The sequence below is a fragment of the Saimiri boliviensis genome, chromosome 12 (assembly GCF_048565385.1).
Source record: "Saimiri boliviensis isolate mSaiBol1 chromosome 12, mSaiBol1.pri, whole genome shotgun sequence".
Classification (NCBI taxonomy): Eukaryota; Metazoa; Chordata; class Mammalia; order Primates; family Cebidae; genus Saimiri; species Saimiri boliviensis.
In genome coordinates this window covers 6,535,460-6,549,089 of record NC_133460.1, presented here as the reverse complement: position 1 = coordinate 6,549,089, position 13,630 = coordinate 6,535,460, and the positions used below count along the sequence as shown (strand labels likewise).

Below are 13,630 nucleotides of genomic sequence, written 5' to 3'. Positions count from 1 at the left end.
CACCACACCTGTGTAATTTTTGTATTTTTTTTTTTTATAGAGATGAGGGTCTCACTATATTGCCCAGGCTAGTCTCAAACTCCTGCGCTCATGTCATCTGCTTGCCTTGGCCTCCCAAAATACTGGGATTACAGGTGTGAGCCACTGTGCCTGACCTATAAAGAAGATTAAATGAACTAATACACACAACATGTTTAGAACAGTGCTTGACACAGAGGAAGCTCTTAAAAATATCAGCTATTATTGTTTTCTTCAACTTTTAGGTTCAGAGGTATATATGCAATGTGTGCAGGTTCGTTATATAGGTAAATGTGTGCCATGGTGGTTTGCTGCATAGATCATCACATCACCTGTGTATTAAGGCCAGCATCCATTAGCTATTCCTCCTCACACTCTCCCTCCCCAACCAGCAGGACCCATTGTGTGTTGTTCCCCTGGTGTGTCCATGAGTTCTCATCATTCAGCTCTCATAAGTGAGAACATGTGGTGTCTGGTTGTCTGTTCCCATATTAAGTTTGCTGAGGATAACAGCTTTCACCTCCAACTATGCCCCTGCAAAGGACATGATCTCATTCCTTTTCATGGCTGCATAGTATTCCATGGTGTATATGTACCATATTTTCTTCATTTAGTCTATCATTAATGGGCATTTAGGTTGAGTCCATGTCTTTGCTATTGCAAATAGTGAATATCAGCTATTATTATTTTATTAATATTGTTACTGTGTTGGCTCAGAAAATGATAACCCGACCTTTGACACTTTGACATGCTGAATGCTCTGAACTAAAATAGGAAGGCCCCAGAAAAAAGTCTCAGAACTAAGGTCTCTTGACCTTCCCCTGCTCCCCATCTCTCTGATGCTTTTTCTGTTCTCAAGCACTGGGAGGGACTCTCTCTGAAAATTTCTTATCTGACTAAAGAAACTTCTTTCCAAACAAATGCAATTGTCCTAAGACTCCCCTCCCTAGAAATCTCATTGAATAACCCCCAGAGAAGAGAAGAGACTAAAAGCCATCACCATGCTGAGACAGACTTTTCATCTATTCTGAGGGCAGCTCCAAGACATTACCTGGGAGACCTTCTCTGCATAATAAGACAACGTTTGCTCACAGCAGAGTTCTGCCCCTTACCTTTCCACCACCTCCCTCAGAGCTCAGAGGAATCTTGTCCCAGGCCATTGTTCTTTAGGGTCATTCATTTCCCTTAGAAATTGTGTGTTACCCCTAAAATTACCTACAGGCCCTTTATTTCCCTTTCCCCTAAGAAAATAGTATTTAAGCCTCAAGGACCTGGCCTGTCTTTGAGCCTCATATTTGCAGGACTCCTATGTCCATATACACACCAAGAAATCTGTATGCCTTTTTTGTCCTGTGTATTGTTTATTTATCCGTCATTTCAGTGAACCTTCTGTGGGCAAAGGACACTTTTCCTCTGTCCCTACATTACCATGGCTCTTGTCGACTAGAAAGCACTGGGAACCAATGTGTGCTTTCTGTCTTCAGTTTTCTTATCTGAAAAATGGGGCTGCTGGTAATAGTCACTTCAGTAGCACAAGAAATGAGAGAGGTCACACAAAGTACTCCCTCACAGTGTCGGCATCCAAATTATGACATTTTCCCCTTCCTCCTTTCTTTGTTCATATTCAAGATCGAGGCATATCAAATATTGGACTAAATGCACAGTTTGGTGGTTCTTGTGTTTTTGGGGTCATGGGTCCTCTTGTAAACTTGAACGGAGAATCACATCTCCCACTCAGGGATCAATAATTCAATCAACTATAATGGGTTTTTATCTCATTGTCGAGAAAAACCCATCTTAATTGCTTCTTCACACAATACATTAAATACAATTTTCTAGAAAAAAATGTGACCCACAAAAGTGAGTTCTTAAAAGTCAAGCTCTCAGCCAGGCACAGTGGCTCGTGCCTGTAATCCCAGCAGTTTGGGAGGCCAAGGCAGGAGGATCGCTCGAACCTAAGAGTCCAAGGCTTCAGTAAGCTACATTTGCACCACTGCACTCCCGCTTGCGTGGCAGAGTGAGATCTTGACTCTTAAAATAAAAACAAAAAACTGATGATGGTGAGATTTGGAGAATCTGAGGGCCCCAGAGTACTTGGCTGTGGATTTGTGCAGAAGCTTCTGAGTCCAGAATCTCTGCCTGTTTTGAGACTCACTGTTCTCATCTCATGGCTGCCCTTGGCCCCACGTCAGGCTGTCTGAAGGCTGAAGACAGGATGCTCTTGGGTGGAAGAGGCCTTCCTCCTTCCCCAGGGCTGTCTCGCACACACACAGGCTGCGTGGGTGTTGCCTTTAACGCTTTCTTTTCTAAGCTCTGCAATTTACGGTGCAGCCGCACCAGGGAGAAGGCAGGGATTCATCTTTTCTGGGAGAGCCCTTGCATGTATTAAAAGGTTCTTGCAGCAATCAGCACCCCATGGCAGGAAACAATGGGACGCAGCCTGTGCCCTTTCTTTTGCTCTTTTTTTTTTTTTTTTTTTTGAGACGGAGTCTTGCTCTTTTGCCCAGGCTGGAGTGCATTGGCAGGATCTTGGCTCATTGAAACCTCTGCCTCCTGGGTTCAAGCAATTCTCCTGCCACAGCCTCCCGAGTAGCTGGGACTACAGGCATGCACCATCAGGCCTGGCCAAGTTTTGTATTTTTAGTAGAGACAGGGTTTCACCACGTTGGCCAGACTGGTCTTGAGCTCCTGACCTCACATGATCTGCCTGCCTCGGCCTCCCAAAGTGTTGGGATGACAAGCATGAACCACTGCGCCTGGCCTGCCCGTGCCCATTTCATCAGAACAAGAGAAGAGGAGATTCAGATAATCAAGACAACTATCCATATGCCCAAATACCCAAGATGCCTCTGTGAAAGGCTGCAACCGTGGTTCAGATAAATGCTGATGTCTGATGTTTATTCTCTTGTCTTTGCAGGTATCTGCTCATCAAGTTGGTTCGAAGCTGAGGAGGAAAAAAATTAGATGCTAGGATGCCGGAGAGACCCTCAGAAACCCCTCTACATGAGTCACTGAAGCAGATGAAGAGCTGGATTGCAATAATCCTTGGAACATGGGATTCCAGTCACATCCCATAATTTAAAGGTGAAATGGGTAAAAAGTGACACTTTCAAACTTGGAATCACATGGGAATATTACTTGCACCTTTATAGTTAACGATAAAATTTCAAAATAAAAATAGGGCCAGGTGCAGTGGCTCATGCCTATAATCCCAGCACTTTGGGAGGCTGAGGCAGGGGGATTGATTACCTGAGCCCAGAAGTTTCAGACTAGCCTGGGCAACAAAGGGAGAGACTTTGTCTTTACAAAAAATAAAATATTAGCCCGGCATCTTGGCATGCCCCCATGGTCCCAGCTACTTGGGAGACTGAGGCAGGAGGATCAGTTGAACCTTAGAAAGTAGAGATGGCAGGGGTGCCGTGAGCTGAGATTGCACCACTGCATTCCAGCCTGGGCGACAGAGTGAGACCCTGTCTCTAAAAACATCAGTCAGTCAATCAATCAGTCAGTCTCCAGTAGCACCATGGTTGGGCTGACAGAAAGCTTGTTGATGACCCTGGGGAAGCTATAATCCTTGTGTAATTTACAGGGGCTGGCCATGTAGAGACACACATGTTCCAAACGAGGTGGAAGTTGAGAAGCTATGAGCAGCGATGGGCAGGCGTCTCGGGGTATATGCTGGGAAGAGTGAGCCACTCTGGCCTCAATAAGATGGAAAGTAAGATGGGACTCATGGAATTCTCAGCAGCAGTGCAGGGCACAGACACCCTGACTCGTCAGTTCAGTATCTTAGGGCTACGGCTGGCTTTGGGGTCATGGCCAGCCACTAACGGCCACTCTGGAGGTGGTTTGCAGATGGCATCAGGAGTTAATTGCCTTGTGGAGCAGTTGCCTGAAGAAGTTATGGGGATATGTGTATGTGGGCGTAATCATTACCCCTTGCTTGGATTTCTTATTGGGGAGGAAGCAGCGACACCTTGAACTCAGGGATCTGCTCTTATGGGGGCACCTATGTAGGGTGGATATCGGGGAGCAACTGTCTCTTCCTGATAGAGTCTTGGGAAGTCAGCTGAGAATCTAAGGCAGGTGTTTGTGGGAAGAGGGTGGTTCTAACTGTTGGGTCCTTCCCCTCCCCTCCTAAATAGCTAGAGGTTTGCTAGAGGGATTTCAGCAGGGAAGCCAAACCTTGGGGTTTATTTTCCTCATGCCCTAATTTATGACCGGCTTAAGATGTGGGTCTCAAAGCTTCTAATGGCCGATCCAGCTGGAGCAGTTCCCCGGTCCTCGCCTCTGACTTCCCAACCTTGGTCCACAGTCTCATCAGCGTTCAGCCTCCCTCCTTTTCTTCACCAGAATCTCATTCAACTTCGGGGCTAGACTTACCTTCTTTGTAGGAAAAGTACCTCAGCTGGCCAGGCACAGTGGCTCACACCTCTCATCCTAGCACTTCGGGAAGCTGAGGCAGGCGGATCATGAGATCAGGAGTTTGAGACCAGCCCGGCCAACATGGTGAAACCCCATCTCTACTAAATATACAAAAAGTTAGCTGGGTGTGTTGGCACATGCCTGTAGTCCCAGCTACTTGGGAGGCTGAGGCAGGAGAATCACTGGAACCTGGGAGGTGGAGGTTGCAGTGAGCTGAGATTATGCCACTGCACTCCAGCCTGGGTGACAGGGCGAGATTCTGTCTCAAAAAAAAAAAAAAAAAGTACCTGGGCTGATGATATTTAAAAACAAACACTTTTTGAGCCCTTATTGGGTATTAGGATTAGAGATCTACATGCATAATTTTGTTAAATTCCAATAACAATCCCACCAGGTACTGTTGTGATGCCCATTTTACAGATGAAGAAACTGGTCCAGTCCCTCCTGAGCTAATGCAGTTACGAAGGCTGAAGCCCAGACCGGATCTGAGTTCAGCCTGCAGAACCCGAGCTAAGGTACCTGCCCTCCAGTCCCATGGTGGAAGGGAAGGGGGGAATCCAGATGTCCTTGAGACCCGCCCAAGGAGTTTCCTCGTCACTGCTCTGCCATCCTTCTGAGGCGACCCTGCTCCCTGTGTCTGGCTGGAGCGGCCTGGTTAGGGCTGGGTTTGGCTCTGTGACAGGTGTTGTTGGTGGCCTTACTGTTCCTGTGCACTCTGGCCACTTTTGTCTGAAGCTCTCTGTGGCCGCCAATGCCCACTTTGCTGAAAGTTCTTGGAAATTAAGGCCCTCTAGGGAGTATCCCTCAGTTGTGACTGGTGAGATTTCAGGAAGGAATCTCCCAGCTCCTGCAGGCCTAGGCGGGATGTCTGAGCTGCCCTGTCTACACGTTCTGTCAGTCAGATTAAGTCCTAGGATGCCCCGGGGGGTCACCAAGAGGATAACAAACCTTTTGCCAGCTGTCTTCCCTTCTCCACATTCATCCTGTATCCCCAGGCTGTCAGTAGGGTTTCCTGGCATCACCCCCCAAAATAAGCTTCTTGCACGTGAATCATCATTTTAGGATCTCCTTGCGGTGGGACCCAGGTACCCACTGGGGTTAGATGCATCTTCTCTGTGGGTGTGGGGGTTAGGAAGGGAGCCTAAAGACCCCACTGATGCAAAAGGCTTGTCTTCCTTCAGATATCCACAATCGAAGACAGCATGGCGATTCCTCAAGGATCTAGAAATAGAAATACCATTTGACCCAGCAATCCCATTACTGGGTTTAAACCGAAATGATTATAAATCGTTCTCTTATAAAGACACATGCACCTGTATGTTCACTGTGGCGCTGTTTACAATAGCAAAGACTTGGAACCAACCCAAATGCACATCAGTGACAGACTGGATAAAGAAAATGTGGCACATACACACCATGGAATACTATGAAGCCATAAAAAAGGATGAGTTCATATCCTTTGCAGGGACATGGACGAAGCTGGAAACCATCATTCTCCGCAAGCTGACACAAGAACAGAAGACCAAACACGACATCTTCTCACTCCTAAGTGGGTGTTGAACAGTGAGAACACATGGACACAGGGAGGGGAACATCACACACTGGGGCCTGTTGGAGGTTGGGGGGTAGGGGCGGACTAGGAGAGGGATAGCAGGGGTCGGGGAATTGGGGAGGGATAACATGAGGAGAAATACATAATGTAGATGATGGGGGGATGGATGCAGCAAATCACTATGACATGGGAATACCTGTGTAACAAACCTGTACAATTTGCACATGTACCCCAGAACTTAAAGTATAACAAAAAAAATATATATTTAAACTTAAAACAACAACAAAAACCAAGCCAAAACAAATATCTACAATGTCTTTTACAGTTTCCATCACTTCTGCTTGCTGCTTTATTACTTATTTATGACATCTACGCCTGAAGTGGTGAGAATTCTACTCTCAGACTGATAGTAAAAGAACCCATTCTTCTTTCTCTAGACATTTCCTCTTTTGTCTGTTGGCCCCGATATTGACATTTTCTGGGCTCCTGAGGAACTTACAGACATTTTTCCCAGGTCAGAGTACAAGGGACCCCCCTTGTTCTGGACTGTCTGCTGTCTTGATCATCAGATCTAGTTGGGGAAATAGTTCTTTGGGGAGCGAATCCCAGTGGTTTGGTAAACTCACACCCTTTCTTTTGATGTCAGGGCATTTAAAACATCAGGGCCAGCTGGGTGCGTGGCTCATGCCTACAATCCCAGCACTTTGTGAGGCTGAGGTGGGCAGATCACCTGAGATCTAGAGTTTGAGACCAGCCTGACTAACATGGAGAAACCCCATCTCTCCTAAAAATACAAATTTAGCTGGGTGTGGTGGCATATGCCTGTAGTCCCAGCTACTCCAGAGGCTGAGGCAGAAGAATTGCTTGAACCTGGGAGGCAGAGGTGGCGGTGAGCTGAAATCGTACCATTGTACTCCAGCCTGGGCAATAAGTGCAAAACTCCATCTCAAAACAAACAAAAACCATCAGGGTCAATTTCCTTTACTTGTTCAGGATGGAAACATTGGCAGCACTTGTTCCAATATCCGTCCGTTCAACAACCACATGCTCCAGCTGAGGGCTTGGTATTGTAGAATAGCAATGGAGATTCAAGAACGAACCAGCTTAGCACCGGGGAGTTGTAGGGCCGTGAGACGATTCTGTGTGACACTGTAATGGTGGATGCAATGGTGGATGGTCACATCCATCCAGAGAATGTGCAACACGCCAGGAGAGGAATCTAAACTCGGGACTCGCGTTAACGATAATATATCAGTATTGACTCATCATTTGCAACAAATGCACTACCTTAAAACCACATGTTCACAACAGCGGAAACAGGATAGGAGGATAGGAGGGCGTATATGGGAACCCTACACTTTCTGCTCGTTTTTCTGTAAACCTGAAACTATTCTAAAGAAAAAGTCTATTAATTAAACAACAAAAATGATAATGAGCCTGTGGTCTTGGCCCTTACAGAATTCCCCGTCAAGAGGAAGAGGAGGCTGGGTGCAATGGCTCACACTTGTAATCCCAGCATTTTGGGAGGCCAAGGTGGGGGGCGCAGATTGCTTGAGCCCAGGAGTTCAAGACCAACCTGGACAAAGAGAGAAACCCCATCTCTCCAAAAAATGCAAAAATTAGCCAGGTGTCGTGGTGCACACCTGTAGTCCCAGCTACTCAGCAGGCTGAGACGGGAGGATTGACGGAGCCTGGGAGGTTGAGGCTGCAGTGAACCATGATTGTGCCACTGCACTCCAGACTGGGCAAGAGAGCGAGACCCTGTCAAGGTATGCTGTATACCGGGACAGAGTCTGTCCAAATTAAACCTCAGGAAGGGAGCTATTTATGATACACACCAGAGAGAGTCTATGACTAGCTGGTGACCCCCATGTCCTTGTAATTGTCCCTAATTTTCCTGCCTAGTTCAAATGCTGCAAAAGATGGGGTTGACAAGATGACCCTGGGCACTGGAATTGGGTCAGGCTGCGTGGGTGGGGACTGGAACCCTGAATGACTGTTTTCTTTCCAGAGATATCAGAATGTTTCACGGGTGAGAGCGCAGCCTCTCTGCTGGATGCCCTGAATTTGAATCTCAGCATTGCCACGTCGATAACCAGAGGATGGGTTTGGGGACCCACCGGATGCACCCATGACATGAACTTGAAAAACATTCACCTGACCTTCAAAACCCCTATTCTGACTGATAGACCCTAATTTTGTTTTGGGTTCCCTGGCCCTAGTGCCAGCTGAGAGCCCATGGCCAGGTCTGATGAGTTCCTTTTCGCCTGTGCAGTCATCCTGGTAAAAGGCTACATATTCCTTTGGAGGCAGGCTGGGAAAAAGATTGACAGTATGTTTTTGGCAACGGAGCAGAGTCCTTTCTGGAGGGGACCTGGCCTCCCATTCAGACAAGGGGCTCAGGGTCTGTGAACTGGCTTATGTGTGGGAATTGAGTGGGGACTGTGACTCCGTTTTTATGATTCAAGATAGACTTATGCTCACCTGTAGAACTCTTCTGCAAACACCGAGCCAGTAAAAATGTGGCAGGCTTCTTATCTATTTCACTTCTAGAAATAGAAGTGAAATTGCCCGCAATTAGCGGGCACCATAGGTCTGCGAGTCAGGCTATTCTGGTTGCAGCTTTGACTCTGCTGTCCTTTAGGGTAACTGCGTCCACCTGGCCTTTTGGGATTGAGTGCTGTGGCCACTTGGTCCCGGCCCCTGTAGTGTGGCTTGGGCACGTCACCCTCTTTATGCCTCAGTCTCCTCCTTTGTAAAATGGGCATCCTAATAGCACCCACCCACAGGGCTGTTGTGAAGTAGAGATGGATTAGCATATGGAAAGTCATAGAAGAGGGTCTCAAATCTCATGTGTCATTATCAGAATTATTTGTGCTGGTGACAAGGAAAAGCTAAAGAAGAGAGGAAGGTGCTGAGAGACCCATGTGCTCACCCACCTGTGTTTCCTGAGCACCTACTATGTGCTGCCCACTGTGAGAGCTGTTAGGGATGAAATAGGAAGCACAGCAGGGTAAGGGCTGCCTTCTGGAGAAACACTTGTGCGACATGGTCCCAGCGCTTGGGGTGGGGGAGCTCAGGGAGTATAGGGGTCTAGAATCCTGGGCAGAATTATGGACAGGGCACAGCCTCCCCAGCCTCCCTTGCCTCCCCTGTCTTCCTTGCCTCACTGGCCTTCTGTGCCTCTCCTGCCTTCCCAGACTCTCCTGCCTCCCCAGCCTCCCCTGCCTTTGAGGTGGGCCAGGAGCTGCTGGTGCTCACTTAGCCTGTCCTGGACTCTGGGCATAGCACCTCAATGTCCAGAAAATATCTGCTGGCTCAGCTCATCCCACAGCCAAGGAAGGAACCCCATACTGATGCTAAGGGTGCATCCTGGGCTCACTCATCCGTGCCGGCCTCCAAAATGCTTCTTGACGTCTCCTCCCTTAGTCTACCTGCATTGCCTCTGCCTGAGCCCTGAGCCTGCAAGCATCCCCTGTCTCCTCTGTCCCTGCATGGCCGGGCCCCAGGCAATCTGTTTGCCCACCACACGTCTCTCCCCTTGCCCGCCATGCTCCAGCCCCACAGACTCTTTCCGCTTCTTTCCCAGCCTCTGGGCCTTTGCACGTGCCCAAACACCCTCTACTGGGCTGAAATGACTCTCCAACACATCTCTCAGCTGTTGCTGCCTTTGGAACAGCCCCTGTGCTGTCCCTCTCCCGGTTCCAACACCCACCGAGCCTCCTGTCTGTTTCAGTTCCCATGCGCCCAGCACTTCTCCCTGGCGTCCTTCTGCCCAATTGACAATGCCCATCTGCAGCGCTGGGCCCCACTGGGCGAAGGCAATGCCTGTCATGTTCACCACGATATCCCCTCCCCCCCCACCACGCCTGGTCCACAGTGACGCTCAAAAAATATCCGTAGGTAGGCAACGCACAGATGCATGCATGCCGTCCTGCAGGAGAGTTTTGAGCAGCCTCGGGGTTCCCACCGCCTCCAAATCGGGCAAGAGGCAAGATAAAACAAAGACAAGCTGGCTGCGGCTGATGCCCACCCTCTCAGGGCGTCCCTTCTCTTGTCCCCTCCTTGGGCAGGGAGACCATCGGGGTGCCACCTGGCCGGGGCGAGGTGGAGTGCACGCCCCGGCCGGAGTGGGAGGGGACAGCAACCGATCCGACCGCCTGGGCCGGGGCAGGTGAGCGCGGCGCAGGCCGGGCCCCGCGAGTCCGCGGTGCGCGCGAGCGGCCAGCAGAGGGCGCCAGAGAGCCAGGAGCGGCCCGCGGGGGAGCCCGCGCCGGCCCCGATGCCCAGCTCCGCGCCGAGCCCGCGCTCAGACGCCCCAGCTCCGCGGAGAGGCCGCTCGCGCCGGGTCCCCCGTCTCCCCGAAGTGCAGGCGGAGCCCCCGGAGCCATGGCCAGCCCTTCCGGCAGCGCCGAAGCCACGGGCAAGCCCCGAGGCAGGGATGGCCGGCCCCGGAGGGAGGAGGACGACGTCCCTCCCGAGGAGAAGAGGCTGCGGCTGGGGCCGGAGGGGCCCGGGGACGGGGAGGACGCGCCGCGGCCGGGCCGGGAGGACACCGGCACCCAGACGGGCGGCGACGGCGGAGCGGTGCGTGATGGGGCTGCGGGGGCCCGGGGCGCGGGGCGGGGGCGGGGGCGGCGGGTGGAAGTTGGTAACTGAGCGGCAACTCCTGCGCGCGGAGTGACAGCTGGGGGGACCTCCGGGAAGCCGCCTGCCCTTCTCGGGTGCGCGGCTCTGACTTCCTTATTCCCCCACGACGTCCCTGTCCTGGAGACCCGCTGGACGCTGCGGTGGCCACACGGGGGTGGGGGGGGAGCCCCGCGTGCTGGGGGCCCCCAGCAGGGGAAGGGGCGGGGGTTGCGCTGAGCAGCCCTCGCGTGTGCCCCCCCCCACCCCGGGCATCTTGTGTGGGCACCTGCTTGGGACTCTGTCGAGGGGCTTGGGTGGGGAAGTCCCTGGCGCCAGGCTTGGCCGAGCCCTGCCCTGCTGGGCTGCGGGCTGGCGGCGCTCACCCGGCTCCTCACCTGCCCCGCATCTTCCTGTTTTCCTTCCCTTTCTGGTTGGGCAGCGAGAGTTGAGAGGAGGCAGATGGCTTCCATCGCAGAAATCGCTCTCCTCTTTCCATCCCTTCAGAGAGGGACGGAGAGGCAAAGTTCGTCGCATCCCCCGGGCGCTGTCCCTGTGAGCTCCCCGTGTGCTGGACACGTGGGTGCCTGAGTCACCGGACCTGTGTGTGTGGGATGGAGCTCCGCGGCCTGTCTGGCCTCCTGGGGTTCACTTTGTGCTTCCCACCCCAAATCTTCCCGTGTGGCTTTGCTGGCCTTCCATTGGGGAGGCACATGTGTTTGGAGGGCAGACGAGGGCCGGCTGGATAGCAGTGCCCCTTAGTGAGGGCCGCCACCTCGATGGCTTTTGATGGATAATGGGGTTGACCTCTTTGTGCCTTCTAAATGTTTTTAATGTTTGACCATTTGCTCAGCTGAGCTTGTCTTAATAATTTGATTCCTGGTTAATGAGCCCCACGTGTGAGAGAGGGCTCCCTTCATTCTGAACACATGTAGGCAGCGCGGGCAGCTCTTCTTGCACTGGGCCGCATCAGAGCCCCCCTCCCCAGGCTTGGGGTTGCTCCTGGAGGCTGCCTGGGAGCCTTTCTTCTGGTGACACGCTCATCTCCCTGTGCACGCTACTGCCTTCAGAGCTTGAGTCACCTGGACACCAAATGCAGGTGAATTATCTCTGAGATCCAGGAAGGAGGAGGAGGACAGTTCTCTGGAAGGTTTTCCCGGCCCCATCACTGAAAGGATGAGAAGGAAGAAGTCCCGGTTGGGAACACAGTTATGGCGGCAGTGTAACGCGTGAAACTTCATTGTGTGAAGCCCCTTTCCCTCCCTCTCCCTCCCTGTTTTACGTGGACTCTGCCAAAGACCAGAATACCAGAATGCAGTGAAGCCACCAAGTGTAGTGCAACCTTGGGAGTGTGGGTCTGGAGCCAGGCGGCTGGGGTTTACATCCTGGTTCTGCCCCTCCTTAGCTGGCTGACCTGGCACAAGTCACTCACCCTCTCTGAACCTTAGTGTCTTCAGCGGCAAATGGATCTGCCAACAGGTCCCCTTTCATGGGGCTGCTGTTGCTGAGAGGAAGGGAAGCACTCACCATTGTGCCTGGTACAGAGTGTTTGCTTGTTACCTGGGACTTAGAACTGAAACTCACGCGGTGGTGTGTGTGTGTGTGTTTGCAGCGATGTTTGGTTCTGGGCCGCATCACAAGAGACAAGGGTCTTGGCTGGGTGTGGTGGCTCAAGCCAATAATCCCAGCACTTTGAAAGGCCAAGGGGGGAGGATTGATTGAGCCCAGGAGTTTGAGACCAGCCTGGGAAATGTGGTGAAGCCTCTTATCTGCCAAAATGAAAAGAAAAAAAAAAGAAAAAAAAAAACCTGAGGATGGTGGTGTGTGCCTGTAGTCCCAACTACTTGGGAGGCTGAGGTGGGGGGATCTCTAGAGCCTGGGAGGTCCAGGTAGCAGTGAGCTGTGATTGTGCCACTGCACCCCAGCCTGAGTGACAAAATGTCTCAAGGAAAAGAGAGAGAGAGACAGACATACACACACATGGGCCTTAAGCTAGAATCTTCATGTTAAAATGCATTTTGGAGGTTAAAAAGATTATATACCGATGATGAAATATTGAAAAGGCAGAAACCCCACTGAATTTTTTGGTCTGCCAGGGGAAATGGGAATCCCGTGAACTGAAGGATGGAGGAACCCAGTGGAAGCCACCCTTGTTTTCTGAATCTGAATGTGGTACCCTCTTTTCGGGGTGCCTGCATCTGCTCAGTCCAGTGGCCCCTCAAAAAGAGGGAATCTTGATTTTCAAAGTTACAGTTTGTCCCAAGGCCCATTGCCGCTCACAAAGCCTGTCAGACAGATTGCTCTTCCTTTTTAGTTTCTATGGGAATGCTCTCTTTGAAGAACCCAGGAAGCAGTGTCAGGCTGGCGTGAGGATCAGCAGTGATTTCTTTGAGGAGGAGAGCCCGTTTCTTCACTCGTAGGTTATGTCTGAGTGGATCAAGAAGAACACAGTGCCCTTTTATGAGATTTTGTCTGCGTAGACCATTAGCTTGGTAAAAATGTCAAAACCATCCTTGTTCTTTAATAGCAGATTATTTTGGAGTTTTCTCTGCAAGAAGCGGCATGCGCCTTGAGATGCTTTTAAGGATAAAATGTTCTTTCTCATCACCAGGCCTGGTACTCTGCATGGCTGAGGTTTTAATGTGACTGGGTGTCCCTTGGGGTGGCTCCCAGGCTGTGTTCTTGTCGTTGGGTGGCAAGGGGTTGCTTTCTTTGGTGGTGGCTGGAAGACGTTTTAGCAGGTAAATCGGGGACCCCAGGAGCCCCTGCGTGCCGAGTCCTGCTGCAGGCATCTGTTTATGAGGGGTGATTCCCTGCCTGCATCAGAAGTGTCATGGGCTTCTTGTATATCCACAAACATCCACCCCATTGAGAAGTCACAGAAAACCTGCGCCTCCCCAAGCCTTTATTGACCCCTCGTGAAGGATCACAGGGTGTGTCTGACCCACAGCTCTTCCCGGAAGGAGAGGAAAGTCTCTTGTATATATCTGATTATCAACCTCAACCATT

The 13,630-nt window shown here is 51.1% G+C and overlaps 1 protein-coding gene and 1 long non-coding RNA gene across 2 annotated transcripts in view; both read left to right on the top strand.

The window, feature by feature from the left end:
- The first annotated feature begins 2,255 nt into the window (after positions 1-2,255).
- Positions 2,256-7,407, top strand: LOC141580527 (uncharacterized). The gene is made up of 3 exons (XR_012512680.1): positions 2,256-3,102; positions 4,838-4,958; positions 5,625-7,407. It is a non-coding gene; the product is annotated as an uncharacterized LOC141580527 (long non-coding RNA).
- A 2,598-nt stretch (positions 7,408-10,005) lies between these two features.
- The window catches only part of RBFOX1 (RNA binding fox-1 homolog 1), a 2,539,409-nt gene continuing 2,535,784 nt past the window's right edge, over positions 10,006-13,630 (top strand). The window contains 4 exon segments of the mRNA XM_074383161.1: positions 10,006-10,148; positions 10,150-10,184; positions 10,187-10,311; positions 10,313-10,582. Of these exon segments, the coding sequence (XP_074239262.1) occupies positions 10,021-10,148; positions 10,150-10,184; positions 10,187-10,311; positions 10,313-10,582 (558 nt within the window). The 5' untranslated portion in view covers positions 10,006-10,020.